The sequence below is a fragment of the Poecilia formosa genome, unplaced genomic scaffold (assembly GCF_000485575.1).
Source record: "Poecilia formosa unplaced genomic scaffold, Poecilia_formosa-5.1.2 Scaffold182, whole genome shotgun sequence".
Classification (NCBI taxonomy): Eukaryota; Metazoa; Chordata; class Actinopteri; order Cyprinodontiformes; family Poeciliidae; genus Poecilia; species Poecilia formosa.
Genome location: NW_006800121.1, coordinates 200,046 through 218,191, shown reverse-complemented (window position 1 = coordinate 218,191; position 18,146 = coordinate 200,046). Strand labels below are relative to the sequence as shown.

At 39.3% G+C, this 18,146-nt stretch overlaps 2 protein-coding genes across 3 annotated transcripts; both read right to left on the bottom strand.

Annotated features, from left to right (window-relative positions):
• Positions 1–1,188: 1,188 nt before the first annotated feature.
• atf4b (activating transcription factor 4b) lies at positions 1,189–4,329 on the bottom strand. 2 transcript variants are annotated; one of them, XM_007565692.2, is made up of 4 exons: positions 4,145–4,328; positions 2,593–3,048; positions 2,104–2,522; positions 1,189–2,061 (listed from the first exon to the last, which is right to left on the bottom strand). In XM_007565692.2, exons 2-4 carry the CDS (start codon positions 2,942–2,944, stop codon positions 1,528–1,530), a joined length of 1,305 nt encoding a protein of 434 aa, XP_007565754.1. In that variant the 5' UTR covers positions 2,945–3,048; positions 4,145–4,328; the 3' UTR covers positions 1,189–1,527. The 2 variants fall into 2 exon arrangements, with proteins under 2 accessions (XP_007565754.1, XP_007565753.1); XM_007565691.2 differs by having other exon boundaries at positions 1,189–2,522; positions 4,145–4,329.
• Positions 4,330–7,414: 3,085 nt separating this feature from the next.
• On the bottom strand, positions 7,415–16,434 carry LOC103147383 (putative uncharacterized protein DDB_G0282133). The gene is made up of 14 exons (XM_007565690.2): positions 16,349–16,434; positions 14,247–14,336; positions 13,576–13,662; positions 13,007–13,450; positions 12,762–12,923; positions 12,418–12,507; positions 12,128–12,280; positions 11,842–11,919; positions 11,640–11,720; positions 10,424–10,549; positions 10,252–10,323; positions 10,103–10,142; positions 9,285–9,336; positions 7,415–9,195 (listed from the first exon to the last, which is right to left on the bottom strand). The coding sequence occupies exons 1-14, from the start codon at positions 16,397–16,399 to the stop codon at positions 8,463–8,465; spliced, it is 2,259 nt and encodes a 752-aa protein (XP_007565752.1). The 5' UTR covers positions 16,400–16,434; the 3' UTR covers positions 7,415–8,462.
• Positions 16,435–18,146: the final 1,712 nt, after the last annotated feature.

Genomic DNA, 18,146 nt, shown 5'->3' with positions numbered 1-18,146 from the left:
CGAGGGCCGGTTGTAAGATGAATGCAAGCATTTTTGTGGGTAATGTTGTTTGGACTTCGCCTACGTCAGCATCCAAACCCAATTCCCTGCAGACATTGTGACAAATGTGCACTTTTGCTTTAGATGCGCGGCTTTAACTACAGCAAGACGTTTCTTTTAGTTATTATATTATGCGAAGTAAGAGATGTGGTTACGAGAGCTAAATCCACCAGGAACAAGACCTTTGAAAGTGTTTTTCGTCCGTTGCGAGTGTTAGATTTACTTCTCGTGACCGTCATTTGATTGAACGTCACGTGTGTTCGGTTTGCTGCAGGTCAGGCGGGCTGCATTACCTTCCTCCCATTCTACATTACCAGGTTTATGACAGATGGACATCCTTTAGAGTTTAGCTTCAGGTCACAAACTATATCATAATGTTAAAGTTTACACATTAATTTGACCCCTAAGGTTACACCAATGACAGTTCAGACAAAAAGATAGTATTTTCTCAAGATGTCTGTCATATGTTTAACCACAGACACAAACTAGTGAGTGATTGTGATGTGGAAAGGAAAAGGAATGTGGGTTTAATTTGTTATGTTTTTACAAATAAACTGAGAAGTGCAGCTTGCATTTGTATTTAGCCCCTTATGAGTCAGTACCATGAAGGACCTCCTTTTTGGTGCAATTATGTCATTTTTATGGCTTGCTCTGCGTAAGCCATATTGGATAGAAAGATTCCTTGGACATCAATTTTCAAGACTTGACAAATTCGTGAATACATTTTTTATAATTTATGCAATTATACGGTTTGTAAAAATTCCCCAAAATCAGCTGTTGGTTCTCGGTTTGGGAATTTTGAACCAGATTAAAAAACCCCAGACTAGCCTGATTAAAGACGTCTTGAGACTAAATAGGTAGCAATATTATTTATCTAAATGTTTATCAAATATAATTCAGTCAGTAAGTTTAAAACCATAGAGGTGATCAGTAAAATGTTAAAATCAAGGTGTAATGTGGCAAATAGTAGATAAAAGCATGACGGTTTATTGTAACTCAATATGAAGCTAAAGTTAGGGACAAAAGTTTTCACCTTTGACCTTTATCTCCACTTCAGCATTCCATGCATTAATACCTATTCACACTTTTTCATCCATTTGAAAGAACGTCTTGCTTTTTTTCAGTTATTACAACAAATAAGAGATCTCATTTGGTTTAAGACTCTTTTATTAAGAGATTCTGTCTACATACAGTCAGGTTATACTTTGTTACACACAAACTTTAAAAATACATCTTATATTCACGCTATATTGAGGTCCATAGCTGGCAGAAAGAACATGCAAGTAGCTCCAGACAAGATTATATATTCTGGGTGGGAAATACTTTTTTAATTTTTTTTTTATTGATTAATACATGATAGGAGTATAATACCAGTTTTAGATACATGTAGAATTAGATTCCAAGACATGCTATACTGATAGCTTGGATTAAAGAAAACCTGCTCAGTCCTTTTCATTTGCGACCATCAGTCATCTATAGGTCTGACCACTAGGGGTCAGCACTAAGCCCCTTTTTAAGCCTCGTCTGGCGAACTTCCTCCATCAGCTCTTTCAGATACTCGATCTCCCTGGCCATGGATTCAGCCTTCTCCGTCAGCTCCACGTTCTTCCTCTCCAGCTGAGCGTGCTCCACCAGTAGAGCGTCTTGCTCGGCTCTCTTCTTCTGCCTGTAGCGCGTGGCGGCCGTCTTATTCTGCTCCATCTTCTTCTGCTTCTTGTCCCTTGGTGCTTTCGAAGTTGACCTTTCGGTTCCGCCTGCAGCCCGGACAGACTTATCATAATCAGTGGTGGGGGAGGGTGGGCTGGCTCTGTTCTTGGGATCAGGGTAGGGCCTGCTTCTGGGGGACTTCTGCGGCGGAGAGGCTGGCGGGGAGCGAGGAGCGGCGGCCGGAGTGACCCCGACGTCGTTTTTGGGAGTCAGGACGAGGACGATGCGCGTTGGGGACAGTGAGAGTACGATCTTTGGTACCTGAGGCACCACAGAGGCTACGACAGGCTTCACCTCGCTCTCGGAGATGTCCACCTCGCTCTCGGAGATGTCCACCTCGCTCTCGGAGATGTCCACCTCGCTTCCCAGGTCCAGTGTGAAGGCCGGAGAGGACGGGGAGTCGACCACGCAGGGGGCCGGGCCGGGAGAAGCAGGTTCGGACTTAACTTCAAGCTCCTCTTGAGGCTCTGGGACCAGGAGCGGGGAGGAGGGAACCTCTTGCCCTCCAGTGAGGGATTCAGACTCACCACCTGCAGTAACAGAGGGGTCGGAACCGGATACAGAGGGGACATGGGCAAAGGAAGCAGAAGGAGCACTTGAGAGAGTTGGCAGGGGGAAGGAGTCGAGCTCCATGGGACAATCCAGGGAAGCAAGGAGATCTTCTGGAGAGCTGGGGGCATCTTCAACAGGACTGCAGGAGCCAATCAAGGAGTCCAGGTCAAAGTCACTGAGATCCACCCTCTCAGCCATCCAGTCCAGATCGCTGAGCGCATCGTCTGGAGACAACAAAAACACCATAAGTACCAATCCTCACACAAATAAACACAAGACATTTCCCGTAATCACCTTTGCTGTCCCCCGAAACCATCCGACTCGATCTCAGCTGAACGGGGTGGTCCAACCAAGAGAGGGGGAGCAGCTCGGACTCTGTCCCGGCTTTGTCCCCGCCGAGGTCAAGAGCTGGCGGTGAGGGAGGAGGAGAGTAGAAAGGCGGAGTGGAGGATGAAGAAGAAAGTGCCGAGGAGGCGAGGGGCGACACGTGCCCCGGCGGCGAGCCTCCTCCGCCTTCCTGTCGTTCGTTTTTGTCAGGGTGAAGAAACGCGAGGTCCATGGTTTCAACCATGGGAGAGGAAGGCCCCCAGAGAAGGGCCTCCATATCTTCCAGGCCAAACTGTGAGCTTGTCATCGTCATGGTCATAGTGGTGGTTGTTGGTCACAAAAGGGGCGTGTGACGAAGTTAGGGCGGCGATCAACTCTTTTATGCTGTCAAAAGCAGCAGTGCTGAAGGTTTCCACGTGGGACCTGAAATGTGGAAAGCAAAGATTTGTGAGACATTGTTTAAGACTTCATAAACATTACATGAATAAGAAATGCTCCCTGTAAAAAAAATAGTTTATTTTGTAGGAACAAATGTAGCTTTTGACTATTTTTACTTAGAAACTATGCTTGTCGGCCATGATGTGAGTGGCAACTTCACACGGAAGGAAACCGGGGCTGAGTATAAGAAAAACAACTCCCACTTACATAAACTAAATTTGATCCGTCAATTTCAAATAGTGTTCATTTTTATCACGGTCATAACTGAGGGAAAGCTGAACTATACGTCGAATTTAAAGAAAAGATGAGACAAAATGCATCTAAATTTACCTCAAAATATAGCAAACTCCTAAATTTAATTTATCTATAGTTAAAATGAAAGTATATTTTGTGCTTTTTCAGCACTTTCATCACACTTCTATTTAACAATGTGGATGCAAAACCAAGGCAGTCCATTTTTATCCATAACTTTGAATGGAAATGTCTAGCAAATTTTAAATAAATTATTTTCTCCTAAAAATTGTACCTGAAAAAAAAAACTGCATATTGTATAAACACTGCCCCCTATGGCTGCAGTTGCACTTTCCTTACGTCACCAGTCTCTTCCTTGATACCAGCCGTGTGACTCTGACGTCAATGCGTAACAAAGTCTCAAAAAAAAAAGCAACCCTCCTTTAACAACAGCGGCTACTTTTGTTCTAATTCCACCCACAGAAAGCCGCCATTTTGACACAACACACACATATGACCTATTTTCTGCCACGTTGGCACTAGAGCATGACAGACATTTGAAAAGCACATAAAAATATTTTGGTTTTAACAGAAATATGACGTACCTAACTACATTACTAACACTTGTCTAGCTTTTTATTTTTTTAATAAGTGTTACATATTTTAAGTTATGACATTAACTTAAAAAGAAAGAATGTTTGAATAACAATAAAAATTACATATCAAATAATCATACATTTCGCCTGTAGTGATTTTACTGTTCTTATAAAACACCGGCAGCCTTATCAGTCAGGAAGTAGGCCGGCCGGAACAGCTGTTATCGACAAAAAGTAACAAAAATTATACTTACGACATGTTTCTGAGTTAGAGGTGACTCAGTGCACTGGCTGGATGCACTGTTTTGTTTGTTGCTGCTGGATCGCGGCACACTTTTACACTGCCATTTCGGCAAAGACAATGATGTCTAACTACGATGTTGCTCAGGGTGTTGTTCTTCTCAAAGGAAAATGGCGCCTGCTGCAGAACGGTGGGGATATAGAGCTGAAGCATGGAGCGGGTAGAGATATCCCTCCGCAGACATCTCTCATATCACTACGCCACCAGGAAACTGTGGTGAAGAAATTAAGAACTGCTTATGCTGTTTTTCATAATAGCGAAGAAATTAACTTCAAAAATTATAAAAAAAAAAATATATGTATATATATTTACCCACTTCGAGAGTGATATTTATTATTGATTATAATAACTGCAATGTTTACAATTTTTTTCTTCTATTTTTTTTAAACAGAGCAAAGCCATCCTAGAAATTGTTGAAAAACTAGTTTTGCAAGTTTCTGCCACAAGCCCTTTTGAGTAGAGAGAATGTTCTTTATCAAATTACAGCACCCACATTTGAAGGGCTTTTTTACTGCTACAAAAGTTTTTATTTGCTGCAGGATTTAAAATAGAACCCGGCTTATCTGTTTAAGAAGAAAATACTTTATGGGTAATCTTAAGGACAAAACTCAGAGTCATTGTAGTTTGATTGTTGTGTTTCATACCTAAATCTAATGTTTTGATTTTAAGATTTAGGTTCAAGCTTGATTTGTTCACAAATACATCTCAGCAAGTAACCAGTTATCAGTGGTGGGAAGTAACGAAATACAAGTACTTCGTTACTTCCCACCAAACTAATAATAGAGATAATCAATCTACACAGCTCAGCTCTATAAGAAATCTGCCCATTTGTTCTCTCTTGGTGTAAACCTCCTGATCCAATTCCTAAGGCTCCATATGCACCCTGCTTTTAACATAAGACCATGATGGAAACATTTATGGTGCACTTGTAAAGTGAGTCCAAGTTGTGCAGCAACAGGGTTATCAAACCTACACAGTAACGAAGGACAAGTACTACGTTACTGTACTTAGGTACAATTTTCATGTATCTGTACTTAAGTAGATTTAATAATGAGTACTTTCTACTTATACTCCACTACATTTTACAGTAAGTATCTGTACTTTCTACTTCACTACATTTCTACAAAACCGTCGCGTTACTCGTTACATCCAAGTCGCGTTGAGCTTTTTGTCCGTTAAAATGTGAAGTTCAGGGTCTTAAGGTGGCGCCGTAAAATCCAAGCACTAACGTGACTACCTGAGTGAAGTTGGCCCCCCCACCTTCTTCAAATCAGACAAAATTGGTGTCAAACGTTTGTGCTACGTTTGTGCTGGTTTGTGCAGCAAAAATTTTCGTTTGTGCCGCTATCATTTTAAAGATATAAAGAAAGTTGGATTTCATAAAAGTTGCCCCACAAACGTAGCACAAACGTTTGACACCAATTTTGTCTGACTTGAAGAAGGTGGGGGGGCCAACTTCACTCAGGTCGCCTACCTCTTTACTCGCATGCGGAGCTTCAGACATGCGCAGTGGTTTCCTCTGTGCGGGAGAAGATGTCTGTCTAATCGTCAGTAATATAATACCGCTGCATAAACCATAAGATATGGCGACATGTAAAATCAGCAGCGCTTCGCTTTCACAGACGGTGGGGACTTAGTCCACCTTTTAGCGTCACTTGGAAGGAAAGCTTAAAGAAAGGTAAGATCTGTGGACGTGATGCTAGCAAAGCTAGCTGTACTGAGACACACATGTAGCATCTGCGATGAAAAAAAAGTTGTCACTCATGCGCTGAATTATTGTGTGGAGGTGTTGACTGAGGTGTCGCTTATATGGGACAATGCTGTGACCAAAGTGCAATATAGTAATATGACATTCAGGAACGATCCGATTCTTCCGGACGGATCTTTACAAGTCCTACTTCCATGTCCTCCCCTGGCAGTTGGATTTCTTTCAAAATAAAAGCCACTAGTGGCAAAAAGAAAAAAAGAAGTTCATGTTATGTTAGGACAGGAGACAAGATGTTTCCATCCATGAAATTATGATGCATAGAATCAAATATCTAAGTATAAACTATGTTACAGAGTAAACACAATGAAAACATGCTTTACCTGTGGCATTGTTCATTAAAATGGCACATTACTGATGTATTAAAATTAAATACCATCAGTTCACTTAATGATATTAGCGTTTAGGTATTATTCAGCAAGTACTTTTACTTTTAATACTTAAGTATTTTTAAAACCCAGTACTTTTTTACTTTTACTTAAGTAAAATGTTAATGTGGTACTTTTGCTTTTACCAGAGTACATTTTTGTCTGTGTATTTGTACTTTTACTTAAGTACATTTTTTGAGTACTTTCTCCACCACTGCCAGTTATCAGTGATGACTTCTAAGCTCAGCCAATTACTCTACATCAGTGGTCCCCAAACTTTTTCCTGTGAGGGCCACATAACTTTTCCCTTCTCTGGTGGGGGGCCGGAGATTGTTGAGGGGGGGAGGGAAGTGCATTTCTTGATTGACTTTTACCCAGAAAGCACATGGGCAAAACCCATGAGTGAAACGGTCACTGGGACTGACTAGTATATATTCCATTAGCATATTAATTTCTCATATGTTAACATAAAGGCTCGTTTTGAAGTATAAGTTGCTACTTGCAGGCATCGCTTCGAAGAACTCAACCTGGAATGCGGCGTTCATAACAGACACGTGTGTTCATCTGCTCTACCGCTAGCAAACAACCGTACTGATTAAATAACATAAAAGTCAAGCAGTTCCCTAAAAGTCCAACAGATGGCAGCAATGCGCCATGCAAAACAAAACACCCACAATTTACAGGACACACTTCGTGCTAAAGAGCCCCCTGGTGGTTGAAGAAAAATCCACATATAAACCGGAAAATACAATAAATGAAAAAAAAAATCTGAACGCTCTCTGGTATTATTCAGGGGGTCGGACCAAATGTGGAGGCGGGCCGAAGTTTGGGTACCCCTGCTCTACATCAACAGGACGGAACAAATAGTAGCGGATCTCCTTCTTGTCAAAAAGAGTCTGGTTCCCTAGAGTAAACTGAATGATATCACAGAGAAGAGAAATGTCTGGGCTTTCCTCCTGAAAGTGGAAGACAATGGATGCAACTCCTGGGGTTTGGACTTTCCTTTGTCATGTTCTTTCTGATTAACTAATAGTACATGAGAGATTGATAAAAAAAAATATTTCATACTAACCAAGCACGAATTTCTAAATCACAGACATACCTGCTTTTACATCCAAAAATTGAAAGTCATTTTCTACTGTGAGGAAATATCATGCAATAAATATTATCTACCAGCAGGAGATCAGTCGGAGTTGTTTTGATTTGTTCAGGGGACAACCTTCACTGTCAAGATGTGGAAACTAAATAATAGAGCCACCATTTTTATTACAAATCTGTTTAATAACAGAGTGAAACTGTGATATTTTAACTCAAGATTTGCTAAACACTAGCCCCATGCCAGCTGAAAAAAACTGTATAATAACGGAATCTTTTAATGATTTACTTTGATAACTTAACATGGTATGTGATTTATAACTTACAGTGATTTATAGATTTACATATTTCAAAACAGAATACACAGTTTGAAGGAAGGTTGACATGTTACACTATCTGTAACAATTGGCAATAGTCGGATTTAGCAAAAAAATGTCTATGCACACATACCAAAACAGTTATATTATATTTGAATAATTCATTGGATTTTGACCTCAAACCCCGATTTAAAAAATGTCAAACCATAAAACTTGATTAACTGTGACTGCACAACCTCATGCTTTTTATTATGATGGCTCAATCCAAGTTTTTTCTTTTTGCACTCCGCTGTGTGACATAACAGGTTGATCTTGGCTTATTTTCAAACTAATTTACATTTTTGCTCCACTATGGGTCTAACATCCTGTAGTACCTACATAAACTAGCCACTGACTAGGGAAGAAAAAATAACTCCAAACTCCATTCTTTTTGGAAAGTAGATAGAACCATTTCAGTCATGACTAACACATCATTTGTTCTGAAAGAATGAGGCTAAAATATACAGTATAAGTTAGATATATACAAGTTTAGCATATTAGAGTTGCATCTACTAACATGTCTTTGATAATACAACAGTTTCAGAGCAAATTACTACAATGCATCAAAAAAATAATGCTGCTATGTGTTAATTAAATATAAGAAATTATTGGCTAATTGTTATCAATAAATTACCACATTTAAAATATGTATCCTTCACTCACAGGCACAAACACAGTAATCTGTTTTTAAGTTAATGTTTCCCACATTTGAGTCAGATAATTCAGTTCCTCTTGCAGGTTTTTAACCAGAGTGCCCACTCTGCCTGAAAACTTGCTCTTATTCGACTTGTTCAGCTTCTGACCTTTCTTTTCCGTGAAATACTCATCAAATTCCATTTCGAATTGCTTAAGCATGCTTTCAGACGTCACCCCTCCAGGGTTGTTAGGAGACATCTGCCTGCTGTTGTGAAGGTTGTTGGACAGATCCGCCATCCTCAGCGCGTCTGGGTGCGCTCCCGCCCTGCTTAGCTTCCCAATGTTGTGTCTTTGCAGCTCCTTCATCAGACAGAGGATGTAATTCAGGCAACGTTCCGGGTCGGCAACGTCTGACTTGTAGTCATTCACAAGCTTCTCGACTGTCTCCCTGTTCACAATCTTCTTGTTGGCTTTGGCGACTTTCGCGCCGAAACCTCCTGCCGATGTTGCGACAATGCCAGCCCCAACAGCTGTTGCGATCAGTGAGGTTCCCATGGTAACAGGGGCCAAGGCGATGCCCACCACTGCGGCCACGCCTCCGACTGCACTTGTTGTGCCACCAGCTATTCCCATGGTTTTATTTGTTTTCTGCACTTTTTCCAGTCTTTCACAGATGGCCTTGAACTCTTCGAGGATCTTCTGTAGGTGATCCCTGCGTTTCATCATGAGAAGGTGGTAGAGGCGCCGGGCTTTTCTCACATGCATGGCCTGCTGATGGAAGGCTCTGCAGGAGAAGACAACGGAGGTGTATGAAAACAATACTCTGCTGCCGTAAGAGCAGAGGAAAGGAAGTTGCTAGTTTGAATTTCTTACCTCATTTCATCCTCCATACTGAGGCCAAACAGTGACAGGGTGTTAGTTTGTCCTGGAAAGAATACATGCAAACAGATTAGATACAATATTTGAATATTTCTGATCAATTACACTGCGTCTTCCTCATAGCAATACTCCCTTTTAACTACAGGAATTGGCCCTTTACCACGAGAGCCAATTCCCTAGGAATTAGCTAGGCCAAATAGGTACAAGCAGACCTATTTGCTAGACTTGAGTAGGCTCAACTCTACTCAAACAGTTTGGTTGCTTTTCCATTACAATTGACTAACATCTGATGGGTGGGTTTATCATAAATTTGGGTGACACCAGAGCCAAAAAGGTAGAGCTATGAGATCTGTACATGACACAAACTTAACGAGACAGTGGAGGACATCATGTAAGCTATACTGAACAGTTTGCTCAGTCTCTGGCTGTTTGTCAGACTCAGTGACTATTGTGAATTTTTAAAAATGGCTGATCGGATTATTGAAAGAAGTCGTTCTTGTGACACAGAACGACTGGTTACAATCGGTAAATCAATCCGTCATTGATTGACCAGACGATCAATGACCGACAGCCTTCTGACATTACGTTTTCATTAGTGACATGCTTAACTTTTTTCAAGTTCTTAATCCAGAATGAGGAGCAGGGTGTCAAAACAAATGATTGATTTTAATGAACTGTCAGATTGATTGGTTTATAACATTTTATGTAACATCATTAAAATTCTTGTGTAGTTTTTAAATCAAAAGGAACCAACACAGTTTATTACCGTTAGCCACAGGCAACATAACAATTATCTGTAAAGATGTACTTACTAGATACTCTCTTAAACCAGTGCAGCAGCTCAGTGACATCCTACAGGAAACAGATTATTATTTTAGTCAAAAACAATGGCAAGAAATGGTAGGTAATTAAAACGTGCCTCAGTTCAGCTCCAGCACAGAAAAACTACTTAATAACTTACATCTTGAGAGAGTTGATATATGTCGCTGTAGATGCTCAGGCTATCGTCTTCATAACGAGCTTGTGTCCGTGGCTAATAATGTTTCAGATAAATAGACAAATGAGTAAAATGTATTTCTGTCTGAGTTTTGCAACCTATGGCTTTTTTGAGGTCAGTGGAAACAGTTTCTTACCCTGTCGTAATAATCATCCGGTAAAACTCTTGTGTAGCGAGGGTTCACGCTGTCAGTGTATAGAGATGATCCTGAAGTGTGGTAAGGTTCAATTTCAGGGTCGTACAAAGACGATGTTTCACTGCTCTGTAATAAGACCACAATGGATTCAATGTTCAGCTTTGATGTCAAAGTAATTAGTATAATTTTCTCAGTAATGCTGACACTTTCAAACAACAGCTAAAATTCAGAAAATCAACAGCAGTTGAAAGGTGAGTTCAATAAAAAAACATTTCTGTCTTTCTATTGACCAGTCACACAAAATTCCATCAGCAAAGCTAAAGTCTGCAGTTGTGATGTAAATTAATGTAGGAAAGTTCATTGGTGAGGATGGGCTTTGGAGCAAATATCTTAATATTATCCGCCAAAGTGCTGTTTGGATGCAGAGAGAACATTATGTTTGACTAAAGACAACGCTGAGGTGGTCAAAAAGCTCCTTGGGGTTCCCCCGGAGGAGCTGGAAGAAGTGGCTAGGGAGAGGGAAGTCTGGGCCTCCCTTCTGAAGCTGCTGCCCCCGCGACCCGACCCCGGATAAGAGGCAGAAAATGGATGGATGGATGGATAAAGACAACGAGAGAAATAAGTTTTATCCACCCTGACGCATTGTGCCATATGTGTTATGATCTGGAGTCAATGGCCAAAGTCACAAATTGCCAAATCAACAAACTGACTAAAAAGCATCTTGCAATTGAAAAATTCTGCATAGAGAATTTGACTGGGGTAACAGTGGACTAAATAAAGGCATTATATCAATCAAGCTGACCTTAAAGCTTTAATTCAAACATCAAGACGATGTGAATTAAACCGATAAAAAAATAGCTGCACCTCTTTTAACTACCGTATTTTCCAGACTATAGAGCGCACCATACTATGTGCACCGGATTATAAACTGTTGGTATCTCTGCATCATATGAGTTTGAAGAAATTTCTCCATTGTGCCTGCTGCTAGCAAGTGCTTGTTCTAAATGAAAATTAGCGCTTTCTTCTTTGATTTCCATTTTTGACTTCCAATGATTCACTTCCTGCTAAAGCGCCCCCTGTTGGTTGAAGAAAAATCCACAGAAAAGCCGCACCGGGCTACAAGCCGCATGATTAAAAGCGTGGGGGGAAAGTAGCGGCTTATAGTCCGAAAAATACGGTAAATACTCTTTTATGGAAATGAGTAGCACCGTCCTACCGTTTCGCTTGACAGGTCCAACACTGAGGTACTGTGATAGAGATGCGATCGAGGCCCATGTCTGTTTCTGTTGTCTCTATGCTAGAATTTAAAATATGGTTACAGCATTTGGAAAAGAAACACACTTGGAATTATCTGGTGAGAACTTAATCTGATCAAAATGGTAATAAAAATATAAGAGGAACTTAAAAAAATACCTTACCTGGGAGGTAGGATTTCCTTTGTCGCAATAAATAGGGTTGATAGGTTCCAGGCGAGGAGGAGGGAGAGGAGGCGGATTCTTAAAAAGTGAATAGAAAAAGTAAACAAATACAGAATCATGAAACACCAAAGTTAAACCAGCTTTGAAGTAATTTACTACTATTCAAGTCAGGTATAGGTAGAGAGAGTACTTTGGGGAAATACCCAAAAGGTGTAGATCACTGCTATTTCAAATACAGAAGCAGTATTTTAAAAGGAAACCCAAATTACTTTGCCATAATACATACCTTTACACTTGTATTTGAATTTGTTCTTGTCCTATTATACTGTGAAGGGTCTGCTGCTGTTGAGTACGGACCTTTGGACCCGGGAGGTAAAGGTGGAAGGAGAGCTTGGCGAGCAGACCGAGGTGTCATGTAGTTGTCTCTGTTTTGGTGACTCTGTTCATGAAATGACATGCAAAAATACTTACTGGTATTTGACTAAAAAGGGCAAAAAACCTTGAAGATAAAAACTGCATTGATAAACTTGACCAGTTACTGGAAAATGAGTATTTGCTTTACGTAGAAAGTCTTACCTCAATACTTGACAGGTCCATCATTGAGCTGCTGTGATGCAGAGGTCGAGATGAAGGTGAAGCTCTATGTCCGCTTTTCTCGTCTCTGCCCTGGAATTAAAAATACGGTTATTGCGTTCAGGAAACAAGCAGATGGTGAAGCTTTTTCAGAATTTTCTTATGAGAGAGTGATCTGACCAAAATGATAATGGCAATTTTGGGGAAATACCCAACAGGTGTAGATGTTAAGCATTGGTGTTTCTTAGTAAAAATACTAAGTAAGCCAATTTCCAAATTTCTAAAACACACACAAGATACAAAAAAGAAAGCATATGTTTAAAGCATATATTTGCTGTAATACATACCTTAGCACTTGTATTTGAATTAGCTCCCGGGTTATAAATCTCTGGACTTTCTGCTGCTGTTGATTTTATACTTTTGGTCTTGGGTGGTGTAGGTGGGAGGGGAGGCTGGTGAGTGGGGCGAGGTGTCATGTAGTCGTCGGAGTTCTTCCTTCTTTCGTAACTCTGGTCACGAAATGACACACAAACATTTTTGCATCAGCAAGGCAACGTGAGAAACAGAAAAAAGTCAAACATATTCCACTTACTGCATCGTTCTTTGTGTTGCCTGTTCTGTTTGAAGACTTAGCCGGGTTGGTGTTGTGGGTCTTGTCGGTTCTGACGTCATTGTAGGTTGGGTCGGCTGAGCTAGAGACGGTTGAACCGGGTCTTCTGGAGTTGTGGGATTTGGAAGCTGTATTAGCGTTGGTGGTCGTTCCAGTCTCGTAGGTTGTGTTAGTGCTGCAGGTTGAGCTACTCGTACAAGTGGTATTGTCTCTGTTGGAAGTCTGTGATGTGTTGGCATTGTATGCTGTTTTTGTTACGTAGGCTGTGCTGGCGGTGTTATCGCTGTGTCCTGAGTTGATCGTGTTGATGTAGTTTCCTTTGGTTGTGTTGTTGGTGTCATGTTGGGGATTTAGTTTGTCTTTGCTCCTGAGGCGAGGTATAGGCCTTGGTTTAGCCTCTGGCTCACTCACATCTGGGTTAGAAGTCTGAAACAAACGGGTTAATATCATTGAAACATGTCTAAGTTACTATTTCTCCACATTTTAAACATTTTAAGGTTCCATCAGATTAAAAAGTTTTTTTGTTTGTTTGTTTGTTTGTTTGTTTTTACCAGTAATGCATCCGGGTCTTCATAGATAGCTTCAGATCTTATGCTCGTAGACTCTTGGGTCTTAGCTTTCCTTGGGGGTTTTAGTGGCTTTAAAGAATAAATAATGAGAAACGTTAAAGACAGTAAAGCTTAAGACTGTCTCAACAATTTTTACCATTTTTACCTTACCATAAACTCATAACTTGAAAAGTACTTTAGCTGAAAAGGTTTTTCTCTTTTTTGCAGCTGACTATCTGATTCTGGAAACCAATTTATCTCAAGAATTAACACTAGAAATTTACTGAAAAAAAAAATTACTTGGTGTTTTGCCTGGGTGAAGCATGTTACACAGCCTTATTTTAACTTTTAAAAAATTCTTAAAATTTTGTTTTCATTTTTAAAATTTGTAGGTTTGTGTTATAACTAATAATGAGCTCAAGAAAATATAATAAACCTACAGTAAATTTGTCATAATCTCGGTTTGCCCCATAAAAACAAACTTTAATCACAACTTGTTAGGTTGAATCAAAATGAGAAAGAACTATTTGACATAAAACTTGTCAAATAGCTGACCAGAATTTGAGTTAAAGTGCTAAATACAGAAACCTATATATGGAGCCAGACAAACCCAGCATGCATTTCTACACCTTTTGTTGCATTCATAGCGTTTGAAAAGAGACTGTCTTTCACACCTGTGAGTGAGGGACGTCAGTGGAGTTGCTGCGATAGATTCGAGGTGGGAGTGCAGGTGGGACTGCAGGTCCAGTGGTTTTGTCTGGAGCCTGAAAGGAATTAGGATGCTGTTATTGTCTAAAAGTCTACTGAGTCTGCTGATATCTCAGGTGAGCATCTTGTAAAACGTTTGCAGTTTGTGACGTTAACCTCAGCAATCTTTGGAATTCTTTGTCCAAAACATGTCAACAAAACTTTTTTTTTTTTCATCATTCATTAAGTCTTTGGTCCTCTGGTGGCACAAGATCATATCTGTGTTTGCACAGAGTGAGAATTGCCTCTTTTAACTGCTTCCTATAATAGGCAAGGTATATTTATATGTTCAGAACCACTCTTAGAAATAGCTTTGCGGGAAAATAAATGTATTTATTCATGTAAAACAATAAATATGTTAAATTCAAAATTATATTAAAATGTCAGCGATGAAAATAACAGTTAAATAAAGGTTTATAAAGAGTTTCTGTACATCTCAGGTTTTCAAGAAGTTGCCAGCTGTTCACATGGTTTAAACCTGATAAGATACTTTTAAAACTAATTATTAATACAACGCTAAAATTTTACAAGATCTTACAAACGTCAAGCCAAAGCAGTAAATTAAAAAACTGGTCTGACGGTCCAATTTCCCGCTGTTAGTCAGAATCCTGGCAGCTTCATTTAGGATGAATTGGATCTGACTCAAAGACCAAAAACTATAATTACAATAATGTAACCAGTCTTAAATAAAAGCTTCCGCCGGTTTTCCTTCACCTGTTTTGATAGGAAAACAATTGTGTGAAAATATCTCAGCGGATCAATTTGTTTTGCTCAGATTTATTACTACCAAATGAATGTGTGTTGAACACAGCACTAAGATTTAATAAGACACCAAGTTAGATGTTTCTGATTGATGCATTTTTAAATGTTTGTCTTTTAAAACTAAATCAAAGTGTAAATGCTGAGATTAGCCAATTCCACCTAAAGTTCTCTTTGTTGTGCGATGCGTTGAGCAGGACACCTGAAGTTCATCAAAAATGAGCCAAAGGATAAAAAGTTGTATTTGTCCAGCTTTACCTGTGACAATCAAAACAATGAAAAAAATAAAACCAGCAGCTATAAATTGTCACAAATGACCTTGTTTTTACTTCAGCTGCGTTTTTAGGTGACAGAGAGTAAAGCTGCATCCCTTAACACATTTTCACTAAAAGTATTTTTATTGTAAAGTTGTTTTGGTTTAAAGTGCTGCCTAAAACGCAACGTGTGCTTTTTGAAAATATTATTGGATAATTTATGAAAGATATTTTCTGAAAAATGATCTGATTGCATGGCACATGCCTTGTTGTTGTTGTTTTAATTCCACAGCACTGTTGGATATTATGTTTACTTGTTTCTGGAATCCAGTCTTACAGATTCCTGTAACAGGACATATTGCAGGTTTTCTCTACACATTAGTAGTACTGACATTGTTTCTAATCCCCTTTTTTCCCCCAAGAAGCATCAGTTTTCTCTTATTTTTGCTGTGCTTTGTTTAAAGAAAATCTAGGATGATGTAACGTATAACAAAAGAGTGAGGCTCAAACGGGTTTGTTACAGTAATTAACCAGGAATCCACTTTCAGCAAGCATGTCGTAGCCCTTCCGTACGGGAAACCTTAAAGGAAATATGCAGCTCTCATATAACTCTCTGCAGGGTTGAATCTCAAGCCAGGAGTTAGTTTTTTTTTTTACCCATTATGTTTTAATTGCAATTGCTTTCACTTTGAAACAAGCTACAGAAGTAAATTGACCCTTTTTTTTATTTCACATCCCACACTGGACAGATGTTTGCTCTCAATCAACCCACCTGCTTTAATGTAGCACTTTCTACTCTAACATTGAACATTCTGCATGGTTTCAGAAGCCTTTCCCAACTTGTGCAACTCCACTACTGACTTTGTAAAATGTATATCCCAAATAACTCAAGGTGTAACACATTCAAACTGCTGGAAAACAAAAATAAACACTTCCTTTTTCCATTTGTCTCATTTTCAGGAACATAAGTTAAACTCACTCATCCAGCATAAAGATAAATTTGGTTTTATTCTTACTGTCATGTTCCGGTCCCAGAGCTCTACTGTCCCGCGTTGGCTGGTGAGCATAAACCCAGCTCAAATGATCGATTTCCTGAAGTGCCTTCACATTTGTGCATGCCTCTTGAAAATGCCAAGGCTCCACCTTTTCCCATTCGGTATCTCCATCTGCAGTCCAGATGACTCTACAGGTATACGTATGCACGATGACAGAAACCGCCATGAAAGATAGTGGAAATATGTGGGAGGATCCTATTTTCACTGCCAGACGGACTTACTGTACATAAATATCGTCTCTTGGAAATCTGCAAACTTACATGCCTCATTTCTCTAAAGGGAAGGTTTTCAGTTTGAATTATAGTAACTTTACCTAAAACCATCTTTTACTCCCAGCTTTATAATTGAAGATGAGCAGCTGCTTTTGTTAGTTGTTTGTCTGTCAATAAGATTGACCCATTATGTTTTAATGTTTTAATAAGATTGACAGACAAACTGCTTGTCTGTTTGTGAATGTCATTGTTTTGCTTGAGCGTAATTTTCTGTCTCTGCGGTTTTCTTGATAGGGGACTTTTATCTCAGACTTGCTCAGCAGGCCCGACTTGTTGTCTTTCTGGAATCACCATAATGCCGAGTCATTACCCAGGTGAAAAAAAAGTATACTTAAGTATATTTCAAACATACTTACATTTGTGAAAGTACATCTCAGTGTAAATTTTAGGCTAATAAAGTATGCTTTTTTTAACTTTCTTTATTTAACCGGGTGAACCCAGTTGAGATCCAGATCTCATTTTCAAGAGGGACCTGGGCAGAAGTCTGCAACGCGCAGCAACCTGATTACAAAATAAAACGAATTAATACATTTGTAGAAGTATGTCTTTTAGGCATCTATAAAGTACTTTTCATGTAATTTTTAGGCATACTTTTTAAGTATACCTTAATAATCTTTAACCATTTTTGTTAAAATTGCAAAGAATAAAACAAATTATCATCATGATGTAATGTTTAAGAAAGTACCCAATCCATTTTCTGATGTAAGATCTATAATCAACAGGATTAACTCCAGTTCATACTCCAGACCAGATGGTGGCGGTATTGCACACTTTCATTTTAAAAAAAAAACGCCATAAAGAGAAGAAAAACCTTGAACCATTGTAGACATAGACATAATATAAGGATAGACGCCTCATGCCCCGCTGTCGCCTATTGTCGCTGACGAGATTTAGGGCGGCCATCTTGGAGCGGTATACCACTCCACTCGGTCCTATGTGTTTAACAGGCACAGTGACGGATCAGCGCATTTAATCGATCCTAACGCGCTTTTTTGTTACTGGAAACCATATTCAAACATCTATCAAAGCTACATTTATAAACAATTGTATTATTTAAGTATGTTATTTAAGTATTTAAATATGCTTATTTAAATAAGCATATTTAAATACTTGCTTATTTAAATAAGCAAGTATTTAAATAATAGTAGTTTTAGCCACTATTGTTTTTAGTGGCTAAAACAATAGAATAGGAATGGAATATTCTGATATTGATGTATAAAGAGCATATACAACACAAATAAAGATTCATAATGGCACAAATAAATAATTAATACTGAATAATATATATATGTTTATATATATATATTGGCAGTTCTAGGCACAGCCAAGATACTGCGCAGAACCCTCAAGCTCCCAGGCCTCTGGTAGAGGACCCGAGCTCAGAGGATGAAAGAGACCACCCACGGAGGGTGAGAGGGGAATTTTATATATATATATATATATATATCCATCCATCCATTTTCCTTCACCCTTGTCCCTCAGTGGGG

Coding starts and splice junctions, on each gene's coding strand:
- atf4b (XM_007565691.2), bottom strand. CDS start 2,944: ATGACCATGACGATGACAAGCTCACAGTTTGGCCTGGAAGATATGGAG. Junction 2,523..2,592: donor GGTTTCGGGGGACAGCAAAG/GTGATTACGGGA, acceptor TGTTGTCTCCAG/ACGATGCGCTCAGCGATCTG.
- LOC103147383 (XM_007565690.2), bottom strand. CDS start 16,399: ATGCTCACCAGCCAACGCGGGACAGTAGAGCTCTGGGACCGGAACATG. Junction 12,281..12,417: donor TGGACCTGTCAAGTATTGAG/GTAAGACTTTCT, acceptor TTTCATGAACAG/AGTCACCAAAACAGAGACAA. Junction 10,550..11,639: donor TGGACCTGTCAAGCGAAACG/GTAGGACGGTGC, acceptor GTCTTATTACAG/AGCAGTGAAACATCGTCTTT.